The sequence below is a fragment of the Chrysemys picta genome, chromosome 4 (assembly GCF_011386835.1).
Source record: "Chrysemys picta bellii isolate R12L10 chromosome 4, ASM1138683v2, whole genome shotgun sequence".
Lineage (NCBI taxonomy): Eukaryota > Metazoa > Chordata > Testudines > Emydidae > Chrysemys > Chrysemys picta.
In genome coordinates this window covers 121859700-121872949 of record NC_088794.1, presented here as the reverse complement: position 1 = coordinate 121872949, position 13250 = coordinate 121859700, and the positions used below count along the sequence as shown (strand labels likewise).

General features: G+C 41.2%; 1 protein-coding gene across 4 annotated transcripts in view; it reads left to right on the top strand.

The window, feature by feature from the left end:
• GALC (galactosylceramidase) overlaps positions 1–12887 on the top strand; it is a 59149-nt gene extending 46262 nt beyond the window's left edge. For 3 of the 4 annotated variants that reach the window (XM_008165699.4, XM_042858579.2, XM_024103155.3), the window contains 3 exons: positions 3652–3815; positions 5233–5309; positions 10100–12887. In XM_008165699.4, coding sequence (XP_008163921.3) covers positions 3652–3815; positions 5233–5309; positions 10100–10243 — 385 coding nt within the window. In that variant the 3' untranslated portion in view covers positions 10244–12887. Of the gene's footprint in view, positions 1–1404; positions 1501–3651; positions 3816–5232; positions 5310–10099 lie in introns of all 4 variants that reach the window. The other variant, XR_010600721.1, reaches the window with a different exon arrangement.
• The last annotated feature ends 363 nt before the right edge of the window (positions 12888–13250 follow it).

The following is a 13250-nucleotide window of genomic DNA, read 5'->3' as shown; positions in this document are numbered from 1 at the left end:
AACTATTATTAATTTTTCTGGGCAAATATAAGGGTTCATTTTGGCGAACAGAAGGATGGGGAGGGAGAATATTCAGTAGATTACATTGCATTCCACTCAAAGCATTAGTTTGTTGCAGAACTAAAACAGAACTCAAAGCACAATGCCACCTCTGAGTTTAAGAAAATATATCTCTAATCCCCAAATAAAACTTTTCATTTGAATAAACATACTTTTGTAGACTTAGAACTATCAGCCTATAAATATTTACATTTAATAATTGGGCCCAATATTTTAAATATTTATAAATCCTCGCTGTCTTATGTGAAGTCCTTCAGTGTACTTCCTAGTGTTCTGAAACATTTTGATACAGATTTTCATTGTCTTCTCATTTTAGTGAGTCAAATCTTTACACCATTATCTGCTAACAGCTTGAAATGTGTACATGGTGGGCATGAGACTCGTCAGTATGTTCAGATGTGCACGCACTTCAGAGTTTGTGTGCATACCTGTTTGTTTATTGTGTGCATCTTCTAGACTAATACACAGCCTTACTTCAACAGGCAGCTTTGCATATACGCATAGACTAATGTATTATTGTAATACATATATCTCATACAATGTATTGTATTTTCTTAATTAAACAATTATTTTTTATATTTGAATGATACAAAAGTAGAGTGAAATTCGGGGGGGGGGAATGCCTTTTTTGTTGTTGTTGTTTGTTGTAAAACCCTGGATTTTTTTAAAAGTTTTAAACTGAAAACGAAGGAGTTTACAGATTAGCAACCTCGTATTCTCGTGTGTTGAATGTCTGAGCAATTGAATGTTTGCCTGATAATCACTAGTTTTACATATCTGTTGCATCTAATTAGTGCCCCTTTGATTTGCTTGTTTCATTCCCAGTTCAAGTCTAGCCTTAGCCTTGTTGAGGTACTTGTCCTTTGATATTCTCTGTCCTCATCCCTTGCTGTTGAAATGATGAGGTGGAGTGTTGAATCAGCCCATAACCTCATCTTGACCATAGAGTGGGGGATTTATCTACAGCCACCAGTAGATCTATCTCAGTTCTACTTCCAAGTCACTAACTTCTTTTTGTGTTGTCTGTTGTTCCTGGAGTGCTTCCTAATGCCTTGCTTCCCAGCAGCATTCTTTATTTGGTCTAAAGGCCATGTGGACCATTGTGATCCATGGTCCGTGGCAATAGCTTTGGATAGATCTGTGTTTCCTCCTGGCTTTTTGCATGCAGTCTAACTGATGACATGAGAAAAGGGTCTCTGTCTGCTTGGTGTTTTGTACTGTGGGTTTGCACTTCCAATTTCTTGGTACTATTGGCTTTTTGCTGAAGTATTTATAAGTGCTGTTTTTGAATCCTGTATCTAGTGAGTAACTGTATAACTGAGAAACTTATCCATCCTTTAACAGTGTTACAAAAGAGCCAAGCTTCAGACATATCTTCCAGTAGAAGGAGATAAAAGAAACAGATATTCCTTCAGATGTATTTATCAACTGACTTGAGGGGTGAGGCGTACACTAACAAGACTTTCTGAATAGTGGAAGTTTGCTGAATGTGTGGCCTTGAGGCACTATCTCTGTTAATGTCATTTATCTTAAGGCACTTCAGGTTTTAAACATATTGGGTTTTCAAACGGTTTGAGTTGTGGGTTTTTTTGTTTGTTTGTTTCTTTTATGAGCCAGAAAGTATCTTGGTACTGTGTAAAGGTGTAGTGCAATTTACACTGTAAGCTGCTTATCCTTATACTATAACTGCAGAAAAATATACTGCTTTGTAGTACACCAGGATGTCACCCTGGAATACTGGGGCCAGTTCTGGTGCCTACAATTCAAGAAGGATATTGATAAATTGGAGACCTTCAGAGAAGAGCCACAAGAATGAGTAAAGGATTTGAAAACATGCCTTGTGGTGATAGACTAAAAGAACTCAATTTACTTAGCTTAATAAAGAGAGGTTAAGGAGTGACTTAATTAGTCTGTAAGTATCTACATGAGGAACAAATATTTAATAATGGGCTCTTCAGTCTAGCAGGGAAAAGATACAACATGAACCAGTAGCTGGAAGTTGAAGCTAGACAAGTTCAGACCAGAAATAAAGGTTGTTTTTGATAGTCAACCATTTGAACAATTTACCAAGAGTCATGGTGGATTCTCCATCACTGACAATCTTTAAATCAAGGTAGGATGTTTTTCTAAAAGAAATGCTGTAGGAATTTTTGGGGGAAGTTCTGTGGCCTATGTTACACAGCTCAGACTAAGTGATCACAATGGTCAAATGCTTAACTCCCATAGTGCTTTTATCCATAAATCTTAATATTTTGCACAGCTGGGTAAGTGTCGTACCCATTTCACAGCTAGGGAAACTGACACACAGGGAGTTGATGTGACTTACCCCTGATCATACAGTGAGTCTGTTGAGAGTTGAACTTTGGTCTCCTTATACTTGGCTTGTATGAAAAGCTCTGTAGAAATAGAGGTTAATCTTTCATTTTTGTAGTGACAATAAGACCTGAAATATTGGGGTTGATTCCATTCCTCTAGACCAGGGGTCTCAAACATGCGGCCCACGGGGCTATTTCCTGCAGCCCACGCCCGCCCCACCCAGCCTACCTCCAGTCCAGGGGTGGGCAAACTAAACCCGCGGGATTGCCCTGCGCCAGCTGGCATCACATCCCTGCGGACAGGGGAGGAGGGGAGAAGCAGAGGGCTCCATCCATGTGTTGCCCTGGCTTCCAGGCATGCCCCCTGCAGCTCCCATTGGCCGGAAATGGGGAACCGCGGCCAATGGGAGTTTCGGGGGAGGTACCAGGAGGAGCGGCAAGGGAGCCCTGCATCCCCCCTCCCCCAGGGGCCGCAGGGACATGGTTCCAGCTACTTCCCGGAGTGGGGCCGGGGCTGGCAGCCTGCCACCCCGGAGCCTGGAACCCGAAGCCCTCCTTCACCCCGCCCCCCAACTTCCTGCCCTGAGCCCCCTGCTGCACCCCAACACTCTGGTCTGAGCCCCCTGCTGCATCCCACACCCCTCCTGCACCCCAACTCCCTGCCCTGAGCCCCCCTGCCTGCACCTCAACCCCTGCCCTGAGCCCCCCTGCCACATCCCACACCCCTCCTGCACCCCAACTCCCTGCCCTGAGCCCTCTGGTGCACCCCACACCCCTTCTGCACCCTGTGCCGCCTGCTGCACCTCAACTCCCTGCCCTGAGCACCCGCCACACCCCTCATGCACCCTCTGGGGGGCGGAGTTGGGGTGGTGACTTCGGGGAAGGGGTTGGAATGGGGGCAGGGAAGGGGTGGGAAGAGGCGGGGCCTCATGGAAGGGGTGGAGTGGGGGCAGGGTTGGAGGCAGCGAGGGGATGGTGTCAGTGATGCGGTCCTCGGGCCAATGAACTAGCCCTCAGGTGGCCCTCGTGGTCATTTGAGTTTGAGACCCCTGCTCTAGACTAAGGTTTGAGAGATTTGCTGGGATTTGCCAAAGCTGTGCAGCCCCCATTGAGGATAGCAATTGCAGGACTTAATCTTCATATTAAAAATACTTATTCCTCCAATGTGTGCCATTGAAATGGCCGTCAAGCTATACAGAGAAGACTTAAGGATAGTAGGGAAGCATCTTTATGCTTCTTTCTTTATTCTTTATTAAGTGTTAACTTTCTCTTGCAGGGTAAATGTGACGATAACTTGTGATGTCTACATAGAGCGCCTGGGCAACGGTGGTGTGTTCATTGCAGGAAGAGTAAACAATGGCGGGATATATGTTCGACGTAGCAAAGGACTCTTCTTCTGGGTGTTTGCAGATGGCACCTACCGGGTCACTGGTGATCTCGGTAAGTAACTCATTATTAACACACAAACCCTTTTAAAGGGCTGACACTTGCTTATATCTAACCTGAAATAAAGCCAACTGGAGGTTTGACGAAAAAGCTAGAGAAAATGCAGGATGCTTAATTTCATAGATGGCACTTGCATTATAAACCCATTGTCCTGTAATGACAATGTATCCTTCTTGCAGATAATGCCTGCAGGCTCCTGGACAAGTACATGGCTTCTTTTATTGATGATAGTTATCACTGTCTGTCTGTGCTGTATGCTTAGAATAATTGAAATTAATTGATGTAGGATGCCTTTGTCAAGATGACGTCCATGCAGGTGCTTAGATACCAGGGTGGTGGATGTGATATGAGAATGTAGGTAGATAGCATACAGCAACACTACACAATCAGTTTGATAGGATTTGAGAAGAAATTATACAGCTGAAACAAGGAGAATTTTGGTAGACAAAATGTGGTTCAAACTGGAACTTAGCGAGGTCATTAGATTTAACATCCCTACTCAAGGGGAGAATAATCACTGACGTTCTGTCTACATATGATTAATTAAAGTAGTTTTATTTATCTCACCTAGAAGATATTTCCAGTAAAAGAGTATTTTATCACTTAGCCTTCTTTCCTGTGAGTCAAAACTGAACAGATGTGTTATCTATTGAATCACTAACACTACTTTCTGTATCAGGGGGTAGCCGTGTTAGTCTGTATCTACAAAAACAACAAGGAGTCTGGTGGCACCTTAAAGACTAACAGATTTATTTGGGCATAAGCCTTCGTGGGTAACGAAAGCTTATGCCCAAATAAATCTGTTAGTCTTTAAGGTGCCACCAGACTCCTTACTTCTTTCTGTAGCAGTTGACTGTCTGGTCTCCTATCAAAGTTCTGATCATACCTTACCTGCTCATCTGATCAAATCAAAAGTTTAGACCCATACTGGTATGACAGTTTTTTGTTTAAGAATGTATTACATTTTGGCATATACTTAGTACATAAACGAAGAACTGCACTGAGATTGCTCTCTTACTTCAGTGGAATGACCATATTGCTGACAGAACTTTACTATTAACCTGGGTCAAAATCCTACCAGTGAAAGGATCCATATCCTGGGTTCACTCAACTGACTTAAAGTCAACAGAGACAACTGCTCTGTTGCCGACACTTGTTATTTTGGATGAAACAATGGAAGGACAAATGGTCTGGCTAGCCTAATAGGATGACTTGGTTGTTCTGCTAAGGGCCTGACTCTTTTTCCAGGGATTTGGAGTCTCTCCTCCCTCCACACTTGAGTAGAAGTTGCAGGTTCTCAACACCTCTGAAAATCAGGTGCTAAATATCAAGCCAAGAAAAGGAAGGTCCCTATTATGCCTATGGGATTTGGAATTGTTTGTTATCCACTAATATCGTATATGTGTTTCAGCTGGAGAGGAAGTCCTGATGAAAGGAATGTCTGGTGTGCGAGCCAGAGTATGGCACACACTCACTCTGAATCTCAAGGTAAGGATGCAAATTGAAAGCCACAAGAATTAACCAAAATATTCTTTGCAGAGATCACCTTAAAATACAGCACACTGGCACCCTGGGATATTGACTGTCCAGTAGCAATTGGTGATTGCATCAGTTAGTAATAGTCAAAGTAATGATAATACTTCATGTGTTACATCTTCAAAGAGCTTTACAAACATGAATCCTCACAACACCCTAGTGAAGTGTTAATCCTGTTTTGTAGATGGTTGAGGCACAGATTGGTCTGACCCAGTATGGCCATTCTTATGTTCACCAAAGGTCCATCAAGCCCGGTATTCTGTCCTCTGACAGTGGTCAATGGCAGGTGCCCCAAAGGGAATGAACAGACAGATTATCATCAAGTGATCCATGCCCTGTCACCCAGTCCCAGCTTCTGGCAAACAGAGGCTAGGGACACCATTCCTGCCCATCCTGGTTAATAGCCATTGATGGACCTATCTTCCATGAATCTATCTAGCTCCCTTTTGAACCCCGTTATAGTATTGGCCTTCACAAAACCCTCTGGCAAGGAGGTCCAGAGGTTGACAGTGCGTTGCGTGAAAAAAATACTTTCTTGTGTTTTCTTTTAAAGCTGCTACCTATTAATTTCATTTGGTGGTCCCTTGTTCTTGTATTATGAGAAGGAGTAAATAACACTTCCTTATTTACTTTCGCTATACCACTCAGGATTTTATAGACCTCTATCAAAAGTCCCAGTCTTAGGCTACATCCTCACTACGGGGTGGGGGGTCGATTTAAGATGAGCAAATTCAGCTACACAAATAGCGTAGCTGAATTCGACGTATCGGAGCCGACTTACCCCACTGTGAGGACGACGGCAAATCGACCTCCGCGGCTCCCCTGTCGACGGCGCTTACTCCTACCTCCGCTGGTGGAGTAGAAGCGTCAATTCGGGGATCGATTGTTGCGTCCCCATGAGACGCAATAATTAGATCCCCGAGAGATCGATTTCTACCCGCCGATTCGGGCGGGTAGTGTAGACCTGCCCTTATTAATCTCTCCTCATACGGAAACCAATCTATACCCCTAATCATTTTTGTTGCCCTTTTCTGAACCTTTTCCAATTCCAATATATCTTTTTTGAGATGGGGCGACCATATCGGCACGCAGTATTCAAGGTGTGGGCGTATCATAGATTTATACAGAGGCAATATGATATTTTCTGTCTTATCTTTCCCTTTCTTGATGATTCCCAACATTCTGTTCACTTTTTTGACTGCCGCTGCACATTGAGTGGATGATTTCAGAGAACTATCCACAATGACTCCAAGATCTTTTTCTTGAGTGGTAACGGCTAATTTAGACCCCATCATTGTATATGTATAGTTAGGATTATGTTTTCCAATGTGCATTACATCTCTACCTCGATATAACATGACCCGATATAACACGAATTCGGATATAAAGCGGTAAAGCAGTGCTCTGGGGGGGTGGGGCTGCGCACTCCGGTGGATCAAAGCAAGTTCAATATAACGCGATTTCACCTTTAACGCGGTAAGATGTTTTGGCTTCCGAGGACAGCGTTCTATCGAGGTAGAGGTGTATTTTGCATTTATCAACATTAAATTTCATCTGCCATTTTGTTGCCCAGTCACCCAGTTTTGTGAGATCCTTTTTAGATCTTCACAGTCTGACTAGGACTTAAATGGTGAAATGATCAGTGCAATACCACAGAGGGAGATGTTGGAACATTGGGATTAAACGCTGCAATTTTTAGTTCCCAGGAATGAGCTGTAACACCCCCTAAACTGTGCTTTGCATAAAGTCCTAGTGGAGTTAAAGTAACTTTGTTTTGCTTTCTGGTGATACCGCATTCCACTAGGTATAGAGATGTAGTCTGCCCTGCTGTATACCACAGGCCTTTATATTTCACCCAGTACCCCTGTATCGAACCCAATAACTTGTGTTTGACTAAAGTATATTTTACAGAGAGGCATCTAGACTTGACTTGAAGACATCAACAGATGCAGAGTTCACCACTTCCCTTGGTAGTTTGTTCTAATGGCTAATCACCCTGTTTTTTGTTGTTTTTAAAAATTCTGCCTAATGTGAATTTTTGTCTGGCTTCAGCTTCCTGCCAGTGGTTCCTTTGTCCACTCAATTGATGAGCCCGTTAGTAATTAGTATATTCTTCCGGTGAAGGTACTTATCCACTACAGTCAAGTTACCTCTCAGATCATGTGTATATGGTAAATTAGTGTGTGGCAAAACGGGGTGCAGATCTACAGTGCTACCTGTTATAGTGGGCCCTGCTGCTTTTACTCTTGCTTATTTTAAAATTCTGCAAAATTCTTCATATTTTATTTTGTCAAAATACCTCAAAATAATCATGCCAGTTTCAATTATTTTGGTAATTTATTTCAAATTACCTGTCAGCAAGTGTGTCTAACAATACAGACAACAAAAGAGAGTCAGGAAATGTTTTTTGGCGAATAGATTCTTTACTAGGCAAGTTAATACAGAACTTTGAGTAGTAATTCATTTAAAATACAATACAGAGATGTATTTCCTGCACCCCTGGAAGCAGTGCAAAGGCTTGGGGAAGTCAGGAGTAATGGAGGAGCTGAGGGAGAGGGAAGCAATTGCTGGGAAGGAGCCTGAGAGTGAACCTGGAAAGTTGTTGAATATTGGCACAACATTAGCACTTTCACATTCTTGTGGAATTTCCCTACTTTGCCATGACTTAAACAAATTTAACATCAGTGGGTTAGAGAGCTCTCTTAGGACTTTTGGGCTAATTATGCAGGCCTGCTGATTTTTAAAATGTTTATCCTTAGTGGATATTGTCCAACATCCTCCTCGGTTACAAATAGACTGGAAAGTACATTCTCCTCCTCATATAATAAGAGTACATTGTCACATTTCTTTTTGGGTTTGGAGCAGAAATATTTATTTAAATATGTTGTCTTTTTTCCTGCATCGCTACTAAGAATGTTACCATTTTACGTAGCATACCGTCTCTAGCCATAATTTGGCAGCATTTCTCCATCACCTCCAGGACCACTGTCAGCAACTCCTTAAATATTCATATCTAGCCAGCTTTGTGTGGTGTTGACTCATGTAACTAAAAAAGCAGATGTCACATGCTTTTCTGTGGAACTTCTAAAACCAGATTTCCTGCCCTTGTGTAAACTTTGCCATCACACCTAGTCTGAGACCAGTTAAGCACAGGCTTGAATTGAGAGAAACCTTTTTTAAAATTGCATACTAAGCCTATGCCCCTAGTTGCCCACATTCCAGCATGTTTGCTGTAAGACTGGCACATTGCTTTGTGGGTGTTCTTGGTTCATCTTAATTTTTTTAGAGTTGGAGGAGAAGGGATTATCTTGGGGTTAAGGCTCTGAACTGGGACTGGAGTGATTTGGGTTCAATTTCCACTCATCCACAGACTGTGTGACTTCAGAGAAGATTCTTAATCTTCATGACCCAGTCCACGTCTGTAAAATGGGGATAATGAAACCTACCTCACAGGGATGTTGAGGGTAAAAATGTGCTATTTGTGAGGTACACAGATATAGGGGTGGTAGAGAGAAGGTTGTCAGTGTCATTTTGGAACTACCTCTAGGACATGTTTCTGTAATTGATAAATATTCCCAGGAAACCTCCTATTTGATGTGATGGTAGAAAAACATGGAGCTCTCTCTAAAGAGTTCTAATAGTGGCCAAAGAGGATAATCCCTGCTGGACCACTCTTTCCTTCTGTTCAGTGTTCCCTCTGCAGCTCTTGCCTTCGGTTATAGCAGCCCTTAGTACAGGGGTCGGCAGCCTTTCAGAAGTGGTGTGCCGAGTCTTCATTTATTCACTCTAATTTAAAGTTTCACATGCCAGTAATACATTTTAATGTTTGTAGAAGGGCTCTTTCTATAAGTCTATAATATATAACTGAACTATTTTTGTATGTAAAGTACATAAGGTTTTTAAAATGTTTAAGAAGCTTCATTTAAAATTAAATTAAAATGCAGAACCCCCCGGACTAGTGGCCAGGACCCAGGGAGTCTGAGTGCCACTGAAAATCAGCTCGCATGCCACTTTTGGCACCCATGCCATAGGCTGCCTACCCCTGCCTTAGAAAGTGTAATGTAAACTCTGATATTTGGTGCGTATTTTTGTTTGTTACTGCTATTTAGTGGAAAATAGTAATATTGCTACTTAAAATGTTTACACTGAAAGTTACTTTGTATTAATGGCAATCAAAAGCAGTAAAAATGTATTTTAATTACGATCGTGAGTGCATACAGTTCTAACTACACTTAAGGAACGGAGCTTTTGATTCCTGTTAACCTTGGAGAGCTAACACAGCTCTGAGAGAATGAGCTGGATTCTATTCCTCCTTGTGTCTGGCATTTCAGTTAGTTCCATCCATGCAAATCCACTGACGACAATAGGGGTTACCCAGGGTAGTCTAATGGCAGATTTTGCCTAGCGGAACTCTTACATCACCAGAAGTAAGAGGAAAACCCAGTTTAACTCTCAAATTCTAGGTTGATTTCGCAAGGTTGGAGCTTAGGGGAAATACATCTCTACATGCAAACTGTAAACGTATTTGATTTGGAGTTAACTGAGCTGATAAACATAACACGATGATGCAGTATTTTAGCCGCTATTCAGTAGAGAACCGCACTTGAAGCACTATAAAGGGCTAATGTTTTCACAAGTGCCTCCAACATCTTGTAGATGAGATAGGGAAAGTCAACCCCTAATGACTAGTGTGTTAAACTGATCACTGGATTTGTTAAACTTTCTTCCCTTTCTTTGGACAGGGTTCTTCTGCCTCAGGATTGCTCAATGGTTATCCTCTCTGGGAGAACGTCACCTTATCTGAGACAAGCCATGGCTGGGCGGCTATTGGAACACGCTCCTTTGAATTCGCACAGTTTGACAATTTTCACGTTGAGGCCAGTTGAGGTTGCTGGCATACTAAGCCAAGCCAGTTGTTTTATTACTACTTTGAATCGGAGCCAGTTCAAACTTTGGAGATAACTTGTAAATACTATTTTGAGGTTGATTTGTTGGCCAGCGTTCTAAATTCCATCCTTATTTATTACTGTTTGTTAGAAATTTACTTGAGTAGGTATGTGTTACACATGCCTGTGACTTAATTAAAAGGATGCTCTGGGATTTTGACCTTTAATTTTCAGAGATAAGTTTTTGTTTAAGTTAGAGATGGCAAACAGGAGCCATGGATTGAAACTCTCTTGAATATGCCCCAGTTCACTTGTAAGCCATTTGAAGAAATTAACGTGCAGTATGTAGAGGACCTCCGAAGCTTCAGTTTTAACACTTACCTGGCTCTGGTGTTTTCCTTTCACCCTCCAACTAAGAATTAAACATCTAAATTTAGTGAACATATTCCTAAAGGGTCACGTTTACTGTTCCCAAATTCCCCTTTCAACAAAGTGCTTAATTCTGTTACAATAGAAAGATGTTTGCCATAGTCTGAGGCTAGGGAATACACAAGTGCATTTGAATTACTTCTCCCACTTGTAAATGAGACCTGCAATACCAGCCTTTAGACATATATATTTTGAGGCTGTAATCTGTACATTGGAGTACAAACACAGCTTATGGTTGATTTGGCCATTTAGGAAGTGCCTTATTTTTAAACTACCTCTGTCATTAATGACAAAGTAGCAAATGAGCTATTGTAATACAATCAGCTGTTGATATCCCCACTCCTTTCTGTGCACTATCTTGGTTGCTTTTCCAGGAGGGAGGGGAAAGATGGGTCTCTTAATTTGGTGAGGTGCTTAGATAATATGGTCATGAGCTCTTGAAGTACAGATGAGCAGATTTCCTCTTGAGTTTACACCCAAGACAGCTGTGTCACTCAGCTACTGAATGGTCTCTGATAAGTAAAGACCCCATTCTGAGATGCAGAAATGATCTTTCACTGGATGTTGACAACTGTAAACTTTTCCATTCATGTCAGGGCAGGACTCCGAAGTAGCTAATATGTGAAAAATGTGCTTCTTTTCCTAAAAGGTTTGTCAAGCATCTTCCACTTATGATACGGGACTCTATCCTAAAACAGAGAATAAATTAAGTATAATTATATGTTATAAATCCTCAGGGGGAAAAAACCCTCTCCATTTTGCTGTCATTCCTTGGCTTTCCAAGTCACTGCAACAGCTGCAGAGTTAATTTATTCTTGAATGTATAAGTGAGTCTTGAAGTACAGAGTGAGACTCTCATATATTGCTACTCTAGGTTCTGTAGACTCCTGCATTTTTCTTCCTTTGTTTGTTCGTGTTCTGCTCGGCTCAGTTTGGAAATAATAACTTGGTAGTTCAACGAGATGTATGTCATCTTGTCATGCTAGAAGGGAAAACTTTCCATACCTCCTAATTGATTAATGCTTACCAAATTTCACTGTTTTAATTCAGGAAATCCAGTGAGACAAGAATCTAACTCAAGAGTTGATAACACACTTGAAACCTGGATAAGGACATATTTATTAGGCAATCTTCTGTCTTAAGAGACTGCCCCAAAGTATCTCTAAACATACTGAGCACAGTTCTGATCCACTTATATTAGAAGACTAATTCTTAAGCAACTGGTTGTTCTGAATGGTTGCTTAAGACAGGTATAATGTAATTACAGGTATTTTGCAGTTTGAAGATAACGGGATAATGCAGAGCATTTTTCAAATAGCTTTTGGAGAAAGATATCTCAGAATTCCATCCTTGCATCCCACTCTAGCGATTATTTTCCGAAGCAATTACTGATGCGTCTTGTGACTATTAGCAAAAGCCTTTATACATAGTCTCATACATTCAATTAACCTTGAAAACAATAAATTTTAAAGTGATTTTTAACTATTGTCATGGGCAGTAAGCAAGTTAGTTTTTATTTGATAAATGAGAGAGAATTTCTAGGCCAATATTTCAGACTGGGGTGGCCTAGATTTAGGTGCTTAACTTTATATTTAGATACCTAAATAAGTGGTCTGATTTCCAGAGGGATGTCAGTGGGAGCTGCAGATGTTCAGCACTTCCCAAAGTCAGGCCACTTGTGGGTCCCTAAAGTTTGACACCTATTTGAGGAATGTCTGTAAATGAACAAGTTACAAGAGAAATTTAAATTTGGCAGAACTAGATATCTGTTCATAATGGGATATTTCTGCAGCAATTCTAGCTAACGCTATTAGCTGCAGGGTGTATATGCGTGGGTGATGGAACAGCACTGATGATGCAATTATTCCAAAGAATACAGTTTTTACATTTTTGCACTAGTTAATTAACCAATTTTACTGTTTTTGCATTATGGACTAAATGTGTTGTACATTATTGGGAGTATAGTTTTTATGTTAACTTATAAAATTAAAGTTATAAGGGATTTAAAATGTTTTAAATTATTGTGAATACTACGTTTACTGAAGTTTTGTTGTGTAGTCATCTTATACATCTGTAATTCTTTCCCTTTGAATGGACTGTAATGCACTTGGCGATAGCAGATAAGCCGTTAAGTGTTTCAGTAAGGGACAGTTTTACGTGGTTGATTATAAATACTAATGATTCCAAATGAGCAAATAAAACACTTTTAAAAAAACCTTCATTTGTGCAGAGCCATTCTGTAAATGCATCTTGGTATCCTTCAGAGAGAGGACTGATAATCTTTCATTTGTGATTCCTGATAAGGATGCTTGTCATTAGGCTAACTGGTCTGGAAGATTTTGCTACTGCAACTTTGAATGACTTTTAACAGTCTTCATTTACAAAGCTCTCAAGAAGATCTCCATAGCTTAGTGCTTGCAATCCTGATGTGATATTCTTTAAACAGTATTTTTACTTAACTGTGTCTGTTACAGCTGTCCCCGTGCTGGATTCCTTTTTTCCCCTTCCTTTCTGTTTGTGTGCTGAGTGGCCGCCGGCCCCCCGCCCCCAGCCATGGAACAGCCTGGCCCTGTTCATG